This window comes from Sceloporus undulatus, chromosome 8, assembly GCF_019175285.1.
Source record: "Sceloporus undulatus isolate JIND9_A2432 ecotype Alabama chromosome 8, SceUnd_v1.1, whole genome shotgun sequence".
Classification (NCBI taxonomy): Eukaryota; Metazoa; Chordata; class Lepidosauria; order Squamata; family Phrynosomatidae; genus Sceloporus; species Sceloporus undulatus.
In genome coordinates, this window is record NC_056529.1 from 37,349,952 (window position 1) to 37,374,157 (window position 24,206).

The 24,206-nt window shown below is 42.0% G+C and overlaps 1 protein-coding gene across 8 annotated transcripts in view; it reads right to left on the reverse strand.

Moving 5' to 3' along the window:
• Nucleotides 1–1,871: 1,871 nt before the first annotated feature.
• Nucleotides 1,872–24,206, reverse strand: part of RBFOX1 (RNA binding fox-1 homolog 1) — a 1,322,412-nt gene continuing 1,300,077 nt past the window's right edge. For 3 of the 8 annotated variants that reach the window (XM_042437945.1, XM_042437936.1, XM_042437943.1), the window contains 2 exons: nt 11,673–11,748; nt 1,872–4,257 (listed from right to left, as the gene is read on the reverse strand). In XM_042437945.1, coding sequence (XP_042293879.1) covers nt 4,135–4,257; nt 11,673–11,748 — 199 coding nt within the window. In that variant the 3' untranslated portion in view covers nt 1,872–4,134. The other 5 variants (XM_042437941.1, XM_042437938.1, XM_042437937.1 and 2 more) reach the window with 5 other exon arrangements.

The following is a 24,206-nucleotide window of genomic DNA, read 5'->3' on the forward strand; positions in this document are numbered from 1 at the left end:
GGTTAAGATGTAATATGATAGCCCTGTTTAAATATTTTAAGGGATGTCATATTGAGGAGGGAGCAAACTTGTTTTCAACTGCTCCAGACACTAGGACATGGAACAATGTATGCAAGCTCCAGGAAAAGAGATTCCAGCTCAACATTAGGAGGAACTTCCTGACAGGAAGAACCATTCAACAGTGGAACACACTCCCTTGGAGTGTAGTGGAGTCTCCCTCCTTGGAGGTCTTTAAACAGAGGCTGGATGGCCATCTGTCAATGGGGATGCTTTGATTGAGAGTTCCTGCATGGCAGAATGGAGTTGGACTAGATAGCCCTTGTAGTCTCTTCGAACTCCATGATTCTATGATTCTATCAATGGGGAAACTCAATTAGGCTGGAATTGTGTGTTCTTCACTGCAATTCACCCCAATACACTTCTTGGTATGGACTCCGAAGTGTTCCTAGATTTTCCCCCCCAGCATCTTCCTTCCTCCACGTTAATACACTGCTTTGGGAGGGCAAGTATGTTTATGTGTCCCTTGTTTCTATAAAGGACTGTGTAATTCATCTGGATGGGCAGGAGGCTGCCTCACATTTCAGCCCAATGTGGGAATGGATGGGAAAAGCTTCTATTCGTACATGACCATTCCTTTCCAAGACTATGGCACTGATCTAAAGAGTGGGTTAAAGCATGACAATCCTAGGCTATGGCCATTTTAGTAGCCTATATTTTGCATGGATGTATATATTTCCTGTTTTTATCTCTCTCTCTCTCTCTCTCTCTTTGTCTGTCTTCCTCTATCCCTTTCTCTCTCTCTCCCTCTCTCTCGCTTTTTCTCTCCCCTTGAGTTGGTTTGGAGAATGATGTAATTATTTATTTAATTAATTAATTCCCCCATCTTTTGATATAAATGCTCCAGAAACCTTGTTTTCAAATCTTGTGAAACTTTATTGATGGTTATCGTTCAACTGATCATAATCGCATGCACATTACGATGACAAAGGCCGTCCACAAACACTTTTTAAAAAGCAGAATTGTTTTATAGCAAGTTGGCAGGTTCACAGCGGTGAATTGATCATTTTTTTATCTAAAGTGCTTGCCTTTTTTTTCATTTTCTTTTATTTTTTGTCCTTTATGGCACGCACGGTACACATGAGAATATAACTATTTTTTTCTGCTTTGATTTATTTTTAAATACAAAAAAAAACCCCAAAACAAAACAAGAAGACCCCTGACAAACACCCCAAACCTAGGTTAACTTGTAAACAGGACAACATTATGCACAGACAAACTGCAATTTTTCAGCTGTGCCAGGCACTGCAGCTTTGGCATCAATTCTTCGGTGCCTTGGGAGAGGGACACATGGAAAAGGCCCATCTACACCACAGAATTATAGTGCTCTGATTCCACTTTAACTGTCACGACCACTAGTGATGTATGTTTATCTCTTTATTCTTCCCATCTCTGGACCGGGGCAGGAAATTTTATTCGTCTTCTTCTTCTTCTTGCTCCTCCATGGAAAATGAGACATTTCACCTTGGTGACTCCTCACTGATAATTCCTGACAAATGGTCAGAGAATGGGGGGGCCATAAAACACTCAGCTGGCTTTCCTTCCCTAACCCTTCTTGCAGTTACTGTAGAAATTTAGGTCAGAAAATTGACCCAAAAAACTCAAGTCGACTTATCTTTGAGTACTGTATCTTAACTCTTATTTATAAGAAGGAACCATCCCCTGGTGAAAAGCAAGAGTATAATCTCTCCTGGAAGCACTGACCCCCCTCTACTCTCTCATCCATCCAGCCTTAAGAGTAAGCACAAAGAGTTATGTCTGCTGGAATTTTGTAAACCCGTTGACATTGTTTTGCTTTGCTTCATCCTTTAGATCCTTTGCTATATGCCCCTAAGTTTTACCCTCGATTTATCCATGGATCAAAGCAAAATCCATACTTTTGGCCCCAAAGCTTGCCCTCGACTTGCCCTCGACTTGATAGTTGAGTATATACGGTAATGGTGTGAACGATAAAACTCTGTTTGCCGTGTCTACCAAGGAACAATGCCCTGTGTTTATCTTTAGGATGGAAATCCCTCTCTCCCTTCCCTCCAGCAGCCAAGAGGAATAATTCAAATCTCCTTGACTGAGACTCACACAATTCAGATGAATGACTGAGGCACTATTATTCCTATTACTTAAACAAACCAAAAAACTCCAACTTCCCGAACACTGAACTTCCCGATACTTCTACCCGATTACTTCCCTTGCAAATGAAGTCTCTGCGCATTCTCACACCTCAGTTGAGTCGGAGCACATAAATACTTCAGCCGAGCATTGAGAAACTCTTAAATCCCATATATTTAATGAAAAGCAACACGCGTTCGGCACATCTCCAATGACCGTACCCCAAGAAACCCTGGAGTTTATAGTTTAGGAAGGCACTGGAGCTCTCTAGCTTAGAGTTCTCCATATTCCTCTCCGAACTTCCAATCACAGGATTCCATCGGATGCAAGTATGGCAGTTTCAGTGGAATTGTAATGCTATAATTTTGTGGTGTGAATGGGCCTCTGACGCAGGCTGATCTTTTGATCCTTTCTTTGTTTTAAATGTTGCCTTGGGTCCAGTGAATTACAAAATAAGATGTCCTTAGTTTGGGAATTGGAGACGGGTCGGGGCAGCAGGGTTTGTAACACCTCGAAAAGTTGCAGTTTGCTTACACAACACGATCATGTTTCAAAAATTACTAAGCTGATGAAAATACCAAGATTATCTCTACTGGATGTTTGCAGTTTATTTGTGAAATGCTTATATAAATTTGGTATATGAGTAGCACAGAATTTGATAAAAATGATCACGGGTTTTGGTTTTTTTTTTTTTTTTGCTCTAACAATTGGTCTACTGGGTTTAAAATCTAACGCGGCGGCGTAAGGTGTGTGTAAATTCCTCAAACTGAACAATCCCACTGCACAGATGTAAATTTTATACACTTTTATTTTATTTTATTTTAACCAGTACAAAGAATTTTAACTTTTTTATTACTTTCTCTCTTTTTTTTTTTTGGAAAAAAAAGAAAAAAAATAGAAACAGTGCTTTTTATCACCTTTTAATTATTATTATTTTTCATTATTATTTATTTTAATCCTCCCATAATATAAAAGTCTGCAATGATATCAATAATTTATTATACTGGAAGAAATATAAAAAAGAATGCTTGCTCATGATCTAACTAGCAGGTATTTATACTTGGTTATTTATATCTTTCTCACTCTCTTGCTCTCTTTCTTTCTCTCTGCCTTTCTCTCTCTCGTTCTGTCGTTCATTTTTTTTTTTTTTTTTTTTTTTTTGCCTAAAACAACTAGGTATGTTTGGAGCTGAATACGGTTCCGGTGGAATGCATTAAACGCTGTGCCTTTGGACAGCTTTAAATTAGATCTTATGTACATGTGTTGGTTCAAGCATCCCTCCCTCTACCCTCCCCAGCCTCGAAATTAACAACATAACCTTTGGCTTTGAATAAACAGTGAATCATTTAAGACAGTTGATACATGACTACAGTATATAAGGAGCAGCGGGGTCCCACTTTTTCAATTCAATAGAGTAGCACCCCACTCCCACCTTCTCGGTTTTATTTCCTCTCTCCCTCCCTCGTTCGAAAACTAAAGTAAATGTTTTATGCGCCGGGGGGAATGATGTTGACACTTACACTCTTACAAAACAAGTGAGGAATCCCAATAGCTTAATATTCAGCATAGATATTTCATTTACATGACATAGCGGTCTTGATTGTGGCTTCCAAAACAGTTTTTTTTTTGTTTTTCATTTCTAGCAGCTTTCTAGTTCAACCACAACAATGAAAATAATTAATAATAATAATAATAATAATATACCTTCTACAGCCAGCAATCAAACTATGTAACCTTCAGAAATGAAAAGACCCACAATATTAAAATACACAGAACAAAATATCTGAGGTATAAGATAAAAAATGTAGATTTTTTCCTCTTTTTTATTTTTGTTATTTTTTTAAATTTATATATATATTTTTAGAGTTGCTAAAATGATGCACTACTGCATGTATTGCAATACCCAGGCCTCGGAAAGCTTCCTTTTTCCCCCCACATTGGAAGGGTTTGTTTTTTTAATGGTTTTGTCACTTAGTATGGAGCAAAACGGCTGTATCCCCCTCGGTATATACTAGCCTGCAATGAAGAAAGAACGAGACCGACATCATCAGCATGGCTCCTAGTCTTGGCATCAGTCAAGGGTGCAAAAGCATTCTGAAACAAAGCAATTTGATGGATTGTTTTTTACTTCGGCTTTCTTCACAATCGGATTTGCAACGTTCATTTTTGCTACGACTACTGCCCCATCTCTCGGTGGCAAGCAAAGTTCAGGACACACCATCGAAACCTCTGCAAACAGGTGCCAATTAGGGCTGTCAACCGATCAAAGAACGTTTAAGCTGATTAATCATCTGCCCAGAAATGGTTGAATGCATCCATTCAGTTCACATACACTTTTATGCTTATTATTTCTTTTTGTTTGTTAAATTGCCCAAACTTCAACCATGATGACTTTTCCATCGGGATCTCCAAAACTCGAGATATTCCATATAGGCTACTTAGGCTGCATCTACACTGCAGAGTTAATGCAGTTTGACACTGCTTTAACACAATGGTTCTCAACCTTACTAATGCTGTGACCCTTTAATACAGTTCCTCATGTTGTGGTGACCCCCAACCATAAAATTGCAGCATCCCGGTTCCTAAGGCTATGGGAAATATGTGTTTTCCAATGGTCTTAGGCGACCCCTATGAAAGGGTTTGTTTGACCTCCAACGGGGTCACAACCCACAGGTTGAGAACCGCTGCTTTAATGGCTTTGGCTTAATGCTAGGGAATTCTGGGATTTGTAATTTTGTGAGATATTTAGTCTTGTCTGTCAGGGGTTGTCCATATGGGTCAAATGGCCCAGGTTTCCCCTCCCTCACATAATCTAATGTAGATGATGCAGGTCAAAACATCTGGGGTAGGATCAAGTCTGATCCTTCCTGTTGCCACTGCCATCAGTTGCCCGGTCACTGATAAATTGACAAAGACTTTTCCCAGGTTGCCTCTGTGATCGATTGCCCAATCATTGACCAAATCATCAGGTCTGATTCCCTGGTTGTCTCTACCATTGGATGCCCAATCACTGACCGATCAAGAAAGATCCTTCTTTGTTTGCCTCTGCCATCAGCTAGCCAATCGCTGGCCAATCAATGGTTGTCTCTGCCATTAGGTATGATGAAGGTGGTGATTGAAGACCGAGGAGGTCACTGTTATCTAAATATATGCCATCTATCCCAGTTTGCAGCTAGAGAAGCCCACTTGGTTTGGCTTTGGGGATGCCTTTCAAAATATTTCTCCAGAGCTGTGAAACTTCATCCTCTGCACAATTACAAAAATCACTGCTAAATGCAGACAGTGCACAATGGGTCTCCCAATGTCTTTGCTTATTGTTCTGCTGTGCAAAGGGGAAATGTGCAATGGCTGCATCCTCGATCCCATGGGATCGCGTGCTACACTGAAGGCACTGACAAATAACTGTGAACCATTCACGAATGCACAGTTACCCGTGGAATGATTACAGTTGGGGAACTTCGCCTATGTCATCGTGCACCGAATATGTCCATAGCACAATGGCCAAAAAGGTACAACCACTTGCGTAATGGAACTTACACAGATGCACCAACAGGATTCTGACCAATGTGTACATTTGAACACTAAGATGCTACATGTTACCCAGTGGTCTTGTCTGCACTGGCCAGGATACTCTGGGAGCAACCAGGAGTATCTTTGGCCCAGAGATGCCCCAACCTTCCTGCATTCTGATGTCCCTGGGATGTCCGATGCCACATTACATCACATCACTTTGATCTGAGGTCAGAACAACCCACCCAGCCAGGATCACATGGCTGGGTCCCTTGTGCTGAGCTTAGAGCAGCAGTACTCAATCTGTGGGTTGCAACCCTTTTGGGGCTCAAATGGTATTAGGAACCGAGACACCGCAATTTTAATATATGAGGAACTGTATTAAAGGCTATTAGGAAGATTGAGAATCACTGCCTTAGAATGAGTGAGTGGCGATGAATCAGTTGGGGGTCACAGTAGGGCATATTTCAAAGTTCTGGTGTTGGAACGGAGGGCTCTAGATCTTTTGGGAACATCTGGAGCAAACAGAGAGGGATATTTTAATGCATGTAAACCCCAGTTCTGGTGCTGAATGCATCAGACATCTTCTGGTCTGTTCACACCAGACCTGTTTTTTTTAGCAATGTGTTACCCAATCTTCTTGCCAAGAAGATCAGAGGAGGACCAGTTTATTTGACCCATTCAGAGAGAACCCCTGTGTCATTTCATATATTACTGCTGGTGAGGTTTATTGTGAATTGGTGATAAGGGCTTGTAAGGCAAACATGCATACCTAGCATACCTTTTCTCCAAGCAACAAGTGCCCCAGTTGCTCTTAAATCACCAGAGGAAAGGCTACTACAAATTAAATGAATGCTGCAAACCACAGATAGAGGAAAGCCCTTTGCCATGTGTAATTTAGAAGCTTTGGGCAGTGATCCTTGCTATGAGAAAAAGAGGTGATAGAAGTGCAGCTTCTTTTAAGCTGTGAAATGTTGGGGGGTGTAGATTTTACATGCCAGGTCAAGAAGTTTGCATCTGCCAAGGCTTTGCACTGATTTCGGTTGCTACTGTACTCTGGTTTCAATGACTGTTATTTATGGACAGTCAATGTTATTTCTGGTTGTGTTTATGATATACATACATGTACATGTGCAGCATGCACACACAGACATGCACAGACATGGCGAGAGTGGAATCCAGCATAAAGGGAACATAATCACAATTCCCCAATATAACCCCCCAAGTCCTCTCAAAGTATGCTTTGAAGGGCACCAAGGCTCATGTACTGAACTGACAAAGGCTCTGATCTTTTGGCTCTCACACAGAAGCAAAAACAAAAACAAAAAAATCTCACTGTATTCTTTTCAATGGACTGTTTCAATGTGTGAGTCAGAGGTCGCACCTGCACATGTGCAGACGCATAGACAAAAACACTTCCAACACACACCTGCTCTGTGTCTCTCTCTCTCTCTCTGGTCCCAGATTTTGCTCTCCTCTCTCACACTTTTTCCCTAGATTCTTCTCCTCTTCCTTATTTCTGATCTTTTAGCTTGCTGTCTTTTTGCTCTTTTTGCTCTCTTTCTCTTGTCCCACATCTGCAGCCTTGGTTTTCCTTCTCTTTACTATGCAAAGGGATCTTGTAACACCTTTGAGACTTAGGTCCAAACCACACTGCAGAAATCATCCAGTTTGAGACTGCTTTAATTTCCCTTGCTCAATGCTAGGGAATTCTGTGAACTGTAGTTTTGTGAGACATTTAGCCTTCCCTGCCAGAGAGCTCTGGTGCCACAGTAAACTACAATTCCCAGGATTCCCTAGCACTGAGCCAAGGTGATCAAAGCAGTCTCAAACTGGATGATTTCTGCAGTGTGTTTTGGATCTTACTGAAAAGAGTTGGTAGCTTTCGTAGAGTTGAGTCTACTTCTTAAAGATGCCTCAAGACTGCTTTGCAGAGTCTACTAACATCCAGATTTAGGTCATTGGGTCTTAATGGATTATGTGGGACCCAAAGCTAACAATAGACTAAAATGGAATAAGTTTCATGTTTCTCATTTAGTTTGGTTGTCTAGCACTACGCAGATGGAAGGTAAGTCTGATTTATTTATTTTATGACACACAGAGTTCTTTTCTATTTTGTTTTACTCCTTATTTTTTTTTTAAAATCATCTCAAGCTCCATGGGCTACAAATTGAACTAAATGCATATTTAATCAACGAGTCGTCTTTTTTGTTTTAAAGAAAGGGAAATGGCAGTTCTCCGCTGGTGTTTACCCTCCAAGGGAGATGTAAGCCAACTTTTCAATCAAGGATAGAAAGACTAATAGCTTGCCTATGTGCTTGAATACTATTCTTTGCGCGGAGAGAAAGGATCCGTGGGGTGCACATACCCTCCTAAAATCTCTTAATTGCCTTTGGTTAATACCACCATGATTTTGCAAACGCACAAGTCTTCCCAGTGATGGCTATATATTAAACACATAGCTGATCATGTATGTTGATTAAATGCAACAACCACCATCCAACGCAAAGATATCTGTACTTAGGTCCTATTGAAATCAACTGATGTCGAAGCACACCTAATTTGTGCCAGGTTTGTCAAGCAGTGTTTCTGAAGGTAGTGCTCAAATAAAGAGTGAAAAAGAAAGTGGGATAATGTTAAATAGCCCCTTGGTATGTATGTATGTATGTCTCAAAAAAAGCTTCAGCCCCTGCAAAATTTGTTTTTGTGCCCAAAAAACTCCATTTGCAGAAGATGAGTTTTGCACAAAATGCAAGGTATTTGAAAAAAATTCACATAAAGTTCCCAAATGAGAAAAACAAATTTGTTGAAAAATCACTCATGATTTTGTTCATCGGGGAGAAAAGTGTTGATCATTTTTTGATTTCACAAACAAGAATGAAGTAGGGGAAGATCTGCATGCCTAAATTCCCTAAAATCAGCAGTCAATGCAGAATTTGTGCCTTTAATACCTTTAACTCTCTAAGTTGATTTCACCACATGGCATTGCGCTTTCTGAAATCTTTCCCAAGAACGTTGATGAATTTGGCATTCTTTGGGGGGAATATGTGGGATTATCATTGGTCATAAACTGAACGTGGGTCAGCAGTGTGATGCTCGAACTTTGAAGGCAAATGCTATTTTAGCTTGCTTTAATGGAAGCACAGGGGCAGGAAAAAGTGGCTCACAACTGCTTCTGCTGAGAGTGGGCCGAGACCCTGCTGACCAGACTGTCTGCTCCCAAGGCGGCCCGCATGCGCACACCATGACTGCATGGCGCGGCATCAAGCTGGGTATTTTTATTTAACTTTTTGAACCTCCCTCCCGCACCATCCATGTGAACCATTGCACAAACACACTGCCGGCGACTGCTTGCTCCCAAGATGCCATCGCATTGGATGGCTATTCCCTTTTATTGTGCACACAGTCACACCTGTGAACCTCCACTGCACAGGGCTTCAGAGCAGAGGTGTATCCAGTAAAACACTGGCAATTCACAATCATGTCCTCGCACATGCCCCCTTCACCCCACATCCCATCTTGGACTGTCTGGTTTGTGTATGTTGTATTTATAGCAATTGGAGGCATCACTCTTTCACTTTTTTTGCGTTGCTGCCCTGACCACTTGGATATGGCAGCTCCGTACTTTTTTAAATGTACATCTGTACCGGTGCATTTATATGCAACTTTAGGGTAAGGGTTAGGATGGAGTGCTCATTTGGGACCGGTCTCGCATCAGGTTGTTTATATGCATGGTTGAAGGTGCACACTTTCTAGGCTAGAGCTGTTTATTTCTGCTTAATTTTAGTCCCCCCCCCCAAAAAAAATAGCACAATTTCAAGCACTTCGGGGGCATGTGTCATCTAAATGCCATGCCCCCAAAGTGGCCTCGAATCCCTTCCTTTGGTCTGTTTGACCCCATAGCTTCCAAGTCAAGGGAAGTGATAGTCTCACTATATTCTGTGCTGGTCATACACCATATGGAGAACTGTATTCAGTTCTGGATGCTTCATTTGATGAAGGATATGGACACATTGGAGCAACTTCAGAAAAGGCCAAGGATGATAAGGATTATGGCGAACCAAATATGTGAGGAAAGGTTGAAGAAGCTGGACAGGTTCAGCTTGGTGAAGAGAAGGCTGAGGGTGACATGAGTGAGCTCTTTAAATATGTCAAGGGCTGTTCCAGAGAGGAGGACACAGGCCTGTTCTTTGCCACCCTAGAAGGTAGGACCAGGTCTAATGCTTTGAAATGACTGGAGAGTAGACTTTGATTGAACATTAGAAGGAATGTCTTGAGGGTAAGAGCACTTTGGCAATGGAAGCAATTGCCTAGAGAAGTGGCATGGTCACCTTCTATGAATGTCTTCAGAAAGAGGCTGGACAGCTACCTGCTGGGGATGCTTTACCTCGAGATGGACTTGATGGTCCATGAGGCCCCTTCCAACTCGATGATACCATCATTCTATGACTCTATTGTTAACATGGTTTTGATGGCATTTAATGTTGCTTATGGGCATTTTTGAATGTGAAATGGCTGGAGGTTCCATGATAACAAATGGCACACAAATATGATGATAGATGATAGATAGATAGATAGATAGATAGATAGATAGATAGATAGATACCAAGCTGATTCACTTGTGGAAATGGGAAGATGCATATGGAACACCTTCCTCTATTGACATGAATAAGGAGATGATCAAGGAGGATATATGAGATATCTGACATGCCACACTGGTTCAGATTCCCGAAAAGGGATTGATAAACGGCACTTTTTATTTTATGAAAAAAATATATAAGACCACTTCAGATAAACTGAGTAAAATCAATGGAGTCTAAACTAGTTGTGACCTACAAGTGCTATGCATCTTAACGGACCTGGATTTAGCCCTATATTCTTGAGTAGACTCCATGTTTCAGAACAACAGAAGCTTTCTGTGGTCAGCCTTTAAGCCAAGCAGAGTTTTAGAGGGACCAAAGCTGCTGCCATACTGCAGAAATAAAGCAATCTGCCACTACTTTAACCTCCATGGCTTGATGCTATGGAAATCTGGGATTTATCATTTGGTGGGGCACCAGAGCTCTCTGATAGGGGAGGCTAAATATCTCACATTCCAGAAGTCCACAGCTTTGGGCCATAGCAGTTAAAGCACTGCCAGGCTGCATTATTTCTGCAATGTGGCAGCAGTCTAACTTCTACCTGTTTAACTGAATTTGTTGCAGTTCTTCTTAAGGGTAATTTTTTGCTTCATTGCACCCATTATATTGACTACAAGAGAGAAATGCCGATCCATTCATGCCTCCTGCATTGTGATTTCCCTATTGGACAAAAAGCCCATCAATACAATTTGTGGGATTTTGATGGATGAATTTCAGATTCCCATCCACCATTATTTCTATAGATCAGAAATCTAGATACTTGGTTTCCAAGGAAGAGGATTAGCCAGCCAGTTCCTCTTCCCCTCTTTTTTTGTTTTCTTCATACAGAAATAATTTTAAATATTAACTATAATAAAGGCAGGGGAAAATAGCAGGGATTTGGCCTGACTAATAGCAGAGGCCAGGCAATCTGGATTTCAGCTCTGTATTATAAGCAGTGGTGTGACTTGAACCTTGGGGCTATGTAAATTCAAGGCAAAATAATAAGGGGGGGGGGGAGAAAAGAAAAAGAATGGTCACTACTGTGAATGCTTTTCATTTAGTGATGGATTTAATTATCAAAATGACTAATTATTCCATTAGGGTAAGTGCTCATCTAGGTGATACTTGTGTGCATATATATATATATATATATATATATAATTACATGCATTACATTCGCCAAGAAATTAAGACATTTATCAAGTTTACCGGGAAGGATTAATGTGGCATTTTAGCTGCCGTTAGCATAAGAGACAAATTCAATTAAGGGAAAGTGAGAAGATGTCAACCATGCTAAGAACGGGGGGAAAGGCGGTGAAGGAAAGCATGGAAAGGGGGGAGATCGGGGTGGATAGGGAGAAAGGAGTGGGCACTTACCATGGCACCAACGCCGTAGGTGGTTGCTGGAGCAAGTGTGTGGTGGTAGGGGTCTGCAGTATAAAGTCGTCCGTAACTAAAAAGAAAGCAGAGCCGGGGATTAATAAATTAATAACAGATTAATAATGTACGCACAAACCCACACTAAACAGCAGTGGCAGTGGAACCACCAGAGGTTAAAAACAGAAAGGAACTGCAAAATGAATGCAATCAAACATTCCACTCGATCCAATTATATTGGAAATGAACTGACTCAGCACTTTAGGGGAAGCAATATCCCCTGGGAAAATGTGTTCCATCTGCAAAGGAAAATGATGAGGGGGACACAAAATTAGCTTGAGGAAAGTCGTACCAGCCGGCCAAGACGCATGGCTGCTGAATGGCGGGGTTGGTAATGTCCTCCGACATCTTCCCCTAAGGGCAATCGGACGCTACCGGTGGCCCTGGGTCAATATTGATAGGTGCTCCCCAAATGCATGTTAGAAAAAGGAGCATCTAACACATGGGTTGGTATTCTTAACCAAGGTTGTGTCAGCACTGCTGAAATAATCCAGGCACATATTACTTTAACTGTTGTGGCTCAATGCTATGGGATTCTGGAACATGTTGTGGCACCAGAGGTCTCTGATAGAGATGGCTACAAGTCTCACAAAATGACAGCCCCCAGAATTCAACAGGATTTAGAAATGGCAGTTAAAGTGGTGTCGGCTTGGTTTATTTCTGCAGTGCAAAATGTATCACAAAATGACAGCTCCCGGAATTCCATATCCCTGAGCCATGATAGTTAAAGTGGTGTCAGACTGGATTATTTCTGCATTGTGTCTAGGAAGAGTATCTATGAAGGTTGGCTCAGTACAGACCAGTGCTTTGCGCTGGCCTGGGGCCGAAATTAGGGTTCTGTAGTGCTGGGCGTCCGCATGCGTCCAGCCCTACTATTGGCACACAGGTGCCATGATTACATGCGCCTGTCCATACAGGTCATGCAACAATGATGTCCATGTGCTGTGGCCTCCATCCAGGGGAGAAAGGGATGGCCCCTTTCTCCCAATATATAGTATATATATATAAGGCACTTGGCTACAAAGATATACCATTGAAATACAAATTCAGAACTGTCCATGTAATGTGAAGCTAGACAGTGCAGAAACCTGATAGGCGGAAAATCAACTCATTTGAAATGTGGTGTCGGAGGAAGGTTCAGTGTGTAGATGTCATGGACTGTCAAAAATGGATCCTAGAGCAAATCAAACCTGAATTTTCATAAGAAGCAAAAATGACTAAACTGAAGCTCTAATACTTTGGCCATATCATGGGACAACATAGCTCACTGGAAAAGGCGATAAAGCTTGGAAAAGTGGAAGGCAGGCGGAAAAGAGGAAGGCCACATTTGGTGGATTGAGTCCATCATGGAAACCATTGAGTTTGTAGGACCTGGGCAGGGCTTCTGATGACAGAGTGTCTTGGAGGCCTCTCATTCATGGGGTCACCATAAGTCAAAATTGATCGGACAGCATTAAAAAAAATGCCCTGATGTCTTTCTGCCTAGTGATTTCCCACCATCCAAGGATGGGGCTCAGAGGTGAGGAAACACACAGTATAATGCCACCAGGGGACAGAGTACAATGTACTTGCTAAAAGGGGACAATGGGAACTCACCCCTTAGGTGCCAATCAATCAATCAATCAATTATTTATTTATTAGGCAGCTGGCTCGTATTTCTTGTCTCATAAAATTGTGGGAACACAGAGTGGCAAGAGAAGATATCCCGTTCTTTTATTATGTGTTCATTTATGTGATGCATTTCCATAGCGCTCAAGGTGACTTTAAGCAAGGCATTTAAATTAACGTGTCTCCAGGTCATCCCTGTGAAAATAGGACTTAGCGAGATTTCTTTTCTAAAGGATTCTGGATGAAATGTACGTCGATCCTCAGCAGAGGAAGCGTACGTTCTGAGCAAAGGAGGCTTACCCTGGACGGCGGCTCACCTGCTCAAAATATGAGCCAACAATTCTCCTTGGACAGCTTTATCTTGTTTATGTTTCAGACGATGGACAGTTTTACAAAACAGAAGATGGACAGGTTAAGCTGCAAGGACACTCTGCCCTAGAAATGTAAATCTTCACTAATTTCCACTTTGCAGATTGGAGTGCAAAATATTTTCCCCTGCTAGACAAAAGTATGAGAGGGCTTCTGCATTTTTTAATGCTTTCTTATTGCAGAAGAGCCAATACTGTTTGAGCATTGAACTCCCACTTGGTTATAAAATCCATTGCATGACCTCGGGCAAATCACATTCTCTCTGTTAGATTCTGGTTGAAATATGCTAAAACTATGCTAAGCAAATGTAACAAAAATGCAACAAAAGTATATACACACTAAGGTTGATGCATGCTCTTCCTTGAGGTCCCAGTTCTGATTGACACTTGGCTGTAATTCTAGGCCTCCCCAAAATTATTGTTTAATATTGAAAAATCACATGTCTCACTATTATAAATAATGGATGATGGCAAAACGTCAAGAATAAACTCTTCTAGAACATGGCCACATAGCCAGAAAAACCCACAAAAAGCAATGGATCAGCTGATGGGTTCCGGCATCCCCTTGGAGCAAAAGGTAGAATTTGGCCTCTAAATATTAGTTTCTAGCCAGACTATCCCAGGGAAAACAGACCTGGTTCTCCTCATGGCTGGATAAGAGGTCCCTTGGTCTGGAGTGTGGACTCCATCAAGTGTGAAGGCTCTGATCAGCAAAGTTATATAGGGCAGGACCAAGGAATCTGAACTATACAGGTGTGTACCCTCTCCCAACCCAATAGCAATGAGTACAACGTGAACAGATTGCCAAAAGGAAAGTTTACTCCTCAATTGGTGTCCCAACCTGAACGCCCCTGGACATCTGGTCATGTTTGGTAATGATGCTGATAAGGGCTTCCTGAGCCTTTGCTACCAAACCCTTGCTTTCCTGGATGCCCCATCCATTGGAAGAGAGAGACATATAAGTTTATTGCATAGGACTTGGGGAACAGGAACGGAGCAGAATGGAAGGGAATGGAACACAACGGGGGGGGGAACGTATGTTATCGCACGGGAGAAGGCTGCCGATGATCAAGATCAGCTGCTGTGGAATGGTTGGGGATTGGATTAGGGGCTCCCGGTGGCATTGGTGGCATTCTCCCATGCGATAACATACATCCCCCCCTTTCCATTCCATTACATTCCCTTCGATTCCGCTCTGTTCCCATTCCTCAAGTCCCATGTGATAAATTTATGAGTTTGAGATCCAATCTGCACTGCAGAATTAATGCAATTTGACACCACTTTCACTGCCATGGCTCAACACTAAGGAATCCTGGGATTTGTAGCTTGTTGTGGCACCCGAGCTCTCTGACAGAGAAGGTGAAATAGCTCACCAAACTATATACAACAACCGAATGGCCAGTGCAATTGAGGGAGAACTTAATTTGAATTTGGTTTTGTTTGTTTTAGGGAATTACCATCATCTATTTCTCCACATTCCGTGTGGAAAGAACGTTAACAAATTTAAAGCTGGCGAGACCAACTGTTTGAATTTCCTGTCCCGACCGAAATTAGATGTTTTGCCTGAAACGCCACAACCCTGTTCTAATTTCACTTTTCACACTCAGGTTTTGACAGCGGCAGAGTTCCTCCACTCAGCTGAATGGAGTAAATGATGTCAACAAGGATCTCTTTTTGTGTATTCATCACTCTGTATTAGGTTGAAATTGCAAGTTGGATTGGCTTTGGGCTTTTGAAAAGACCATATCCTGCTTTGCGCAGCGGAAGGTCAAGTTCGCGTAGAAACAGAGAAGTTAGAATACAGAGAAAGACTTTTCCAAAGGACCAACACATCGATATTATCTGTGAATATGCATCAATTTTTATTCCAGATGATGAATACTTTTTTTTCTCTCCTCAGGGTGACCTCTACCTTCAGAATATGATGGTTTTATTATGATTAATAAATTTCATTTCCACAGAGGAAAAGGAACAGTGTCAGCTTAAACTGAAAGCATGCAGGCTCCCTTCTTTTTAAATGCTAATTTTTTTAAAATACGCCTTTACATGACATGAAAATTGAGAAGCTCAAAAGGTTAGCCCTCTGGATGCAGATACCACTCTCAAAGGGATGACAGAACAGGCTATATTGTTAGCTTGGAAACCAGTAAACCGGGACAATCCGTGCTTCAGTACGCCGGCTATTGGATTTCTTTTCTCATCATGTTTTCCCTTCAATGTGCTCCTGAATTGTTGCTATTTGTATGGTTTCTCTTTGCAGACTAAAAAGACATCTGCACAAACACAGATTTCACTGCTGTTATGAGGAAGAAAGCGAGAGAGAGAGAGGACAGAGGTAGAAAGGAGAAAAATATGAGGAAACTATTTTACTGTACTGAGTGTCAGTGTTGAGCTTCTCCCTGCCAAAACCAGACCATGCTTCCCAAACACAGCAATTATGGAGGGAAAAAAGTGGAACTGGGCCTTGATCGAAGAGTCCAGACTTGGATTCATCTAGATCAGTGGCTCTGGGTCATTATTCTTGTGGCCCCTGAAGCCTCTCACTAGTCTTCCCAAGATCCCAAAACCTCACATGTTCCCAAACAACTTCCCTATCCATCTTGTGGTTGGCCTACAGTCAATCACCATTTTGTTAATCCAGACTACCACCTACCAGAATTGCCCTTTTTGTCAGTTCCATGGGAAAGCAATCAAATTCTTTGTACTTTCTATGGGAATGTTAAGTATCTCTTGAGGGCACTGAATAGGAGATATAAATCCATCTCACACACGGTCACTTTGTGCATACAGCTGCCACCTACCAGAGCTCTGTCCAACTATCCAGAGCTTCCTCTTCAGATGCTGTCTGAACAACACCCTGCTTTCTGTGCATTCTTCTATAGGACTAGTAAATACCATCCTCTCTATAACCATAAGCCTCCGCTATTTCCATATCTCCATTTTGGTTAGCCATGTATGGTGTCTCATACTGAATTATTACTGTGTGTTTGCATGCTCTCTTGCATATCTATAAATAAAATCTTCTTTATGCGCCTCCCGCATTTCTTAATCACCAAACTTTATTCACCTCCCACAGTTAGTACTGGTACAGTGGTACCTCGGGATACGAAATACCCAGGTTACGAATTTTTCGGGATACGAAAAAATCCCATAGGGATTTATTGTTTCAGGTTACGAAAGTTTTTTCGGGTTACGAAAAAACTCCGGCGCTGTTTAAATGGAGCCGCGGCAGAGCCGCGGCTTTTTTCCCCATTAGCGCCTATGGCAATTCAGGTTACGAAGGTTTTTCGGGTTACGAAATTAGCCGCGGAACGAATTAATTTCGTAACCCGAGGCACCACTGTATATACAAGTGAAAAGATCCCTTAGGTTACCCAACCTTTGCAGGCCTCCTCTGAGTTGAACAATTCCCCCAACGTTTAAGGAGACACTGAAACAGTTGGTGGGGACCCTAAGTTCTCCCCATGTTTTGGGGTGACAATGCAGAATGGTACCACATGTGCAACTTTTGGCCTCAATCTAGATGTGCAATGTGCAATGGTAAATTATTTTGCATAAAATACTAACAGGATTCTAGTGTGTACTCTGAAGGTAGGTCTTACATACGCATAAGCAACATTCAACCGTTTGTCTCCGAGTAAACATTCTTTTGCTTGTCATACACCTGGAAAACTGCTTAATCCTTGGATTACTCATACAATCGGCTGCGTTTTCAACATGCAGAGGCGCCCACCCGTCCTTGAGTGGGTGGCACAAACAGAGATAATTCATTATTATTTTGTTCTTGCCCGGCTTTGTTATCAACCAAGGATTGGTGAGCAAGCCCCTCCATTTACAAATTGCAGAACCCAAGCTTGCCGTAATCTTGTCAAGTTGTCACGTTTGACTAACCATGTGAATTGACCTAGAACTGTGAAGTGCGAGAAAGGCAAGCTGTCAAAGAGATAATGACAAAGATGCCAGGAAGGGTTGCCAGTGTTTCTCGCAGCGGGTGAGAGCAGGATTAATCAAACTCCCAACTATGCAAGAAGAGAGGATAATCCAAATATTTACTGGGTTGGAACTGCTGGTCCCATAGTTGCACCTCTTATCCTAACAGCTAACCTGCTGCGGTTTTTAAAAAAGCCAAGTCAGTTCCCATGTAAGCTGTACGCCACTATTTCTTGCCATGCTAACAGGATCGTGAAAGTGCCGGGTTGGCTGAAAATATTAGGGACCCAAAATGGCATGACTTGGGGTGCATCTACGCTGTAGAATTAATACAGTTTGATACTACTTTAAATGTTGTAGCTCCATCATATGGATGTCTAAGATTTGTAGCTTTACAAGGTCTATAGCTTTCTCTGCTAAAGATTACTGGTGACCTACCAAACTACAAATCCCAGGACTCTGTAAGATGGAGCCATGGTAGTTAAAGTGGAGTCAAACTGCATTATTTCTACAATGTAGATGCACCCTTTGACAGTGCCACACTTCAGAATTAATGCAGTGGGCCACTGCTTTAACTGTCATCCCTCTCTGTTTCCTACATCACATCCCAAGACTCCTTCATATGGTTATCTACTCCCCTTGGTTTTATACAACAGCTTTCCTTCTGCCTTTGTCCCCAATGACCATTGTTAAACCTGCATTTGCCACCGCATCTCCATACCCTACAAGTATGTGAATTTGAATTGACAAGGTGAAGTCGATGGCATTCATGGCCAGCATCCACAGTTTTTTTTTTTGTGGGTTTTTCAGGCTATGTGGCCATATTCTAGAAGAGTTTATTCCTGACATTTTGCTGGCATCTGTGGCTGGTATCTTCAGAGAATGCTGGCATGGAAGAGAGTGGTGGGGGTGTGTGTGTGTGTGTGTGTGTGTGTGTATATATGTATATATATATATATATATACACACACACACACACACACACACACACACACACACACACTGTGTGACTCCAGGTTGGGAGGAGTAAGCAGACACAATCTTCTTTGCATATCCTCCCATCCTGAGGCCTTGTCATTCAACAACAGAACAATACACAGATTCATGTGTAAATTATTCTTCCCAACCTGGAGTCACACAGTATATATATCACTCTCTGAAGATGCCAGCATTCTCTGAAAATGCCAGCCACAGATGCTGGTGAAACATAAGGAATACACTTTTCTAGAACATGGCCACATAGTCTGAAAAACCCACAAAAAAACTATGGATGCCAGGTGTGAAAGCCTTCAACTTCATAACTATGAATTGGTATCATCACACATAAAAGGCTTATATAGGTCTGCATCTGTATTCTCCACCCAACCATGCACCTAAGGCTCTCAAGTCTACGAAAGCTCATGCTACCAACTTCTTTCTTGTCATTAGTCTCAAAGGTGCGACAAGATCCCCTTGCGTACTGATTTTCCACACTAACACAACTATGTCTTTGAATAGGATTTAGGTCCGCAAGGGGCTGTATGCATATTACATGTCATCTGTTATCTGTGAAAACATACAATTAATGAAGTCAGAAAATGCCTGGATTACTCAGATGTAATATTCTTTTGAAAACATTAAAGAATTATTTTAAAGATAAGTGCTTATCAAACCATTGGACACTTGTAGGGTGAGTAAGGGGGTCAGAATACTCCACACCATTTCTGCATGCAAACTCCCAAGACATCACAGTATAAAAGATTCTGGTACTAAACACCACTTAAAGAGGAGACCATTCTCCCCCAAAGAAAGGGATGCATGATTAAATACTGGCCTTGAAAAGTGTGTGTGTGTTATGTGTGCATCACATAAAAGCAAAGGAAGCTCCACTTTGCTACAGATTTTATTTATTGATTGGATTTATATCCCTCTTTCTCCCAAAATGGGATTCAGAACCATTGCTTTCCCCCATATGTATAGGAAACATATCCAGGGTGGCTGTGTTGGCAGTGTAGCAAAGTACAATGACGTCCCAAATCCACAAAGTAATGATAGCTTGATCGGGCCAATCAAAATACACAAAACACATGTTCCAAGCTTTTGAAGCTCTACTGGTTTCTTTAAGGCAAAGACGTTAAAAGGTGTACAGGACAATCAGTCCTAAACCTTCTTTAGTCATATGCAGAAATTTAACTGAGTGCAAAATTCTCAACATGTTTGCAAAGAAGCAAACTCTCTGGTTTCAATGAGACTTACTCCCCGGCAGGTTGGGCTATACTTTTGTCCCTCCATATTCGCTAGGGTTAGGGGCACAAGACCCCCGTGAATATGGAAAAACAGCAAATAACAAAAACACCATATTTTGACCTGAGAGGACACCTCTCTAGGAATCTCTAGGTCCCATTACCATAGAACTGCACTGGAGGAGCTATGAATGCCTAGCAGAGTATTCTCTTTAGGAATCTCTAGGTCTTTCAGTGCAACTTTTAGTTAAAACGTTGACCATAGAGTTGCACCAGAGGACCTAGACATTCCTAGAGATAACATATTAATCAAATCAAATCAGCAAATATCAAATCTGCAAATATGGAGAGATGAGTGTACTTTCCAATTGCCCAAGCCCTGGAAGACTAGCCATTGGGCTTGTCACCAATTCAAAATGCCATTCATAGACTCTCAGACCTGGCAGTCCTCTTAGATATGAAACTGATCTGCAGACATATGTCAAACACAATGACTAGGGATCCTATACTCAGTGTCAAATAGAACAGACCTACTGAATCGGTGAAATTTACATACATGTTGATCCGCCATTCAAGAATAGACTCAATGCATCTATTCCAGTTGAATCTAACAAAGATGACATAAAGCCATTTTCTTCTTTATCTAACACAGCGGTTCTCCACCTTTGGTTCTCCAGATGTTTTAAACTTCAGCTCTCAGAATTCATGACCATTGACCATGCTAGCTGGGGCTTCTGGGATATGAAGTCCAAAACATCTGGAGGACCAAGGAACCACTGCTTTAGCCCATTCAGCATGAACGCACATGGAGAAATGTCCCACACGGGTGAGTGGATTTGTGCATTTGTTTCACAAGAAGATGACAGATGGAAATTTTGCAATCAGCACATTCACCCAAAGCATAGAACCTAAAGCTATTTTTATAGCCATCCAAATGCTGCATACTGTTGTATGGGTTTTTGGAAGTTACCATAGCTTCTGCTGTGTGACTGAATTGTCCCAATGTTTGAGCACATTTCAGGTTTTTTACCTTCTAGGGTGGGCACATTGTGGCCTGTGGACCCACAGGGCTGTTTTGTGGCCCTTCAGCCCCATAGGGGTCAATATTTTCCAAAGCATGCCCCCCCAAGCATCCTCTAGTGTTCACAGGGACAACCGTTGCCACGTTTTATCCTACCTGGGCCATTTTAAGAATAGGAGAGGCCTTTCCTATTGTAGAGAAAGCCTCAACTGAACCTAAAATGGCAGAAAGTGGCTCGAAAAATGTGGCAAATTTGGGGCAAAAACTTGATTTTTCGCAAGGGGCTACAACTTGGGGTATGGTCTCTTGAATGCTAATGCAACCCCCTAGCTTCTAACAGTTGACCAACCCTATATGAAAGGGAATCTAAGGCCATTGGCATTAGGATGTAATGTACAAAAATATACTGTCAGAAAGAATCATGCAAATGGAGATATTGGTAGATATAGGGAGCAACTGCAGGAGCAATGAAAACTACATTAGTTAACAATTGCATCACTAAAAAAACCTGTGTAAAAGATCCCACTGATTACAATTGAGCTAATTCTTTTTCAGAATTGTGCCTAATGGGTTTTCAATCCTATTCCCAATCCTCCCTCCCTCCCTCATTCCTTCTTCCGTCCATCCGTCCGTCTGTCCATCCATCTGTCCCTCTCTCCCTCCCTCCCTTTTTCCTTCCTTCCTTCCTTCCTTCCTTCCTTCCTTCCTTCCTTCCTCCTTCTCTCTCTCCTTCCCTCCTTCTTTCTTCCCTCCGTCCCTCTGTCTGCCCTCCCTCCCTCCCTCCCTCCCGCCCTCCCTCCACTGCAGCAGTATTTTTAAAAGAAACTTCAGAACAATGGCTACTTTCCAAGATCATGTAAACGTGAAACAAAACATCAACGTCAGCAGAATACCCTAATGTGTTCCCTGCACCAAAGCCTAGAGGCTTTGAGCTACAACCGAGTGAAACTATTCCAAAGATTTATCTTATGGGCTTTACTAGGCTTTCTCTCGTGATTAACTGCGGCATGTGTAAAAGGATATTGAGACTCAGATGGATGCATCAAGAAGTATCAATGATTGTTACCTGCAGAGGTGTTACAAGAAATTTCATCTGTTGCAACGAAGACGAATTGATTTCTGCAAGAGAAGATAAAATTCACAATACTGCTTGCTGACTGGGAAATGTGCTAGCTGCCGATTGAATTTATGTTTATGGATGGGTTAAGGGGGGGAAAGTGCTTAATTTTAATGAATGTAGAGAAGAGGTAGGTTGGCACATCCGGTTTAACTCGAGAGTGTCTAAGGATCACAAAGCAGACATGCTGGGATCCTTTCTATGACAACATGGTGATACTGGAGTATGGGCTGGGTACAAACTCTGACACTGGAAAGGACTAGCTTTGGGTAACCAAACATCTCATGCTAAATTATTCTGGGGAAGTTTCCCTTTTTGAAAATGGAGCTGCATCAGCTGAAGGAGGGAACGCCATGCTGTTTTAAAAGGCACCCCTTTTAAATAAGCAAAGAGGGAGAGAAAATAACCAAGTAAAAGCTCAAAGAGTATAACCTTGGGATATTTAGAGTTTCTAAGTTGCTGCAAACATGAACATCCCCCCCTCCATTTCCAAAGCATTAATGGCACAATATATTCTAATATGGCATAATTTCAGCACTGACATAAATTAGTCACAGTATATCAACAGAACGGATATAAAACCTCCTCATCTTGCCAGATTCTTTTGTTCTACGCTCTATGAAAAACGAGAGGGGGGTTGCAATGAGCTAAAAAGCATTTTAACAGTTTGGAACAGAACAAATCACCATCATCGTTTGATATTTTATTTTTTTTGAAAATGCAACGACACACGCACACATCCATTCTGGCGGATCATGCCTCATTTACTCATGCAATCGTTCTGACGGAAGGCTAGCGGGAGTAAAAGTGTGTAAATCAAGGCACAGACAACGCACCATGCATGACAGCTTGGGAGGAACGCACAAGCACCGTCGAAATGAACAGCGGTCGCCCAGCAGCAGCAGCAGCAGCAACAGCAGCTCAAAGGAAACAGTCCTGTTAATGGCACAAGATGGGTCCCAAACCATTGCGACACAGAAGCTAGTCTCATGCTCCAAAAAAAAAGCAACCAAAATGGCGGGCAAGGGGTGGTTTGTGAATGCCTGTCCCTGTGATCCCCAATCCGGTTAAGCCAAAGCCCTCCCATTTTAAGACTACTGTATATACTCATGTATAAGTCTAGAAATTTTAGTCAAAAAAATCTGACCCCAAAAAGCTGGATCGACTTATCCACGGGTCAGTTTAAGCACTGTATTTTAACTCTGAGTAGAGTGGGAAAAAGGTAAGAGCATAGTCCATCCTACGAGGAACCAAAAGAAGCACCAACCCCATCTACTCTTTCTAACATGATGCTCTTCTAGCCTTTTTGAATGCTTGGGTGGGAAAATGGCAGCGGCGACACTTCTTTGGCGCTTCCCCTCAAAGGAGTACTGAGACGAATCTGGATTAGTAGGATCTGAATAAGACATTTATGTATGGATACAATAAATGTCATCCTTTATATCCTTTGCTACATGCCTCTAGGTTTTATCCTCCACTTATCCATATCAGAATCCATAATTTTGGCCCCAATTCTTGCCCTCGACTTATACACAAGGTTGATATATCACTGAGTATATACAGTAAGTCATGAGGCACCCCCAAGCCATTTGCTCCCCCTCTTATTAAATCCAGTAGGATTGCTCTTGTTGTGAACTGTGGCTCCTGGCTGTGTGTGTGTCCCACAGACTTGTCAGGCTGCCATTCTTTCTAGCTGACATAGGAAGAAGAAATGGAAAGTGACAAATGATTTCTCTTTGAACAGGAAAGGCATGACAGGCGAGGGTCCTATGGCCAAATTATTCCAGGTCACTGTTTCTGCATCTCAGGCTCTATCTCTATCATTGGCCTAGCAGGGACAGGAGTAGATCCAATGTGCACTTGAGGCCAATATATTATGATCTGGCCTGCAGATTTAAGCACGACTGCAAATGCAACTTAAGTAACCGATGGTGTCGAAGATTCATTTCGTTGAATGCATGATAATGAAATCTTTTGCGTTTGCACCCGCAAAAGCTGCCTTCAAGCTTTATGGGTGGATCCTGTCTGCACATATCTCCCCCTCCCCGCAACTATCATATGAAGCTATTGGCATGTGTAATGGGATTTGAAAACAACAGGGTTATCAGAACGACACTTGGACAAGAACTACAGTAGGGAGAAACCTTTCCAAGTCAGTGTACTTCGGCTTCATAGACTGCTGCATTGGTTTACAAAATGAAATCGGAA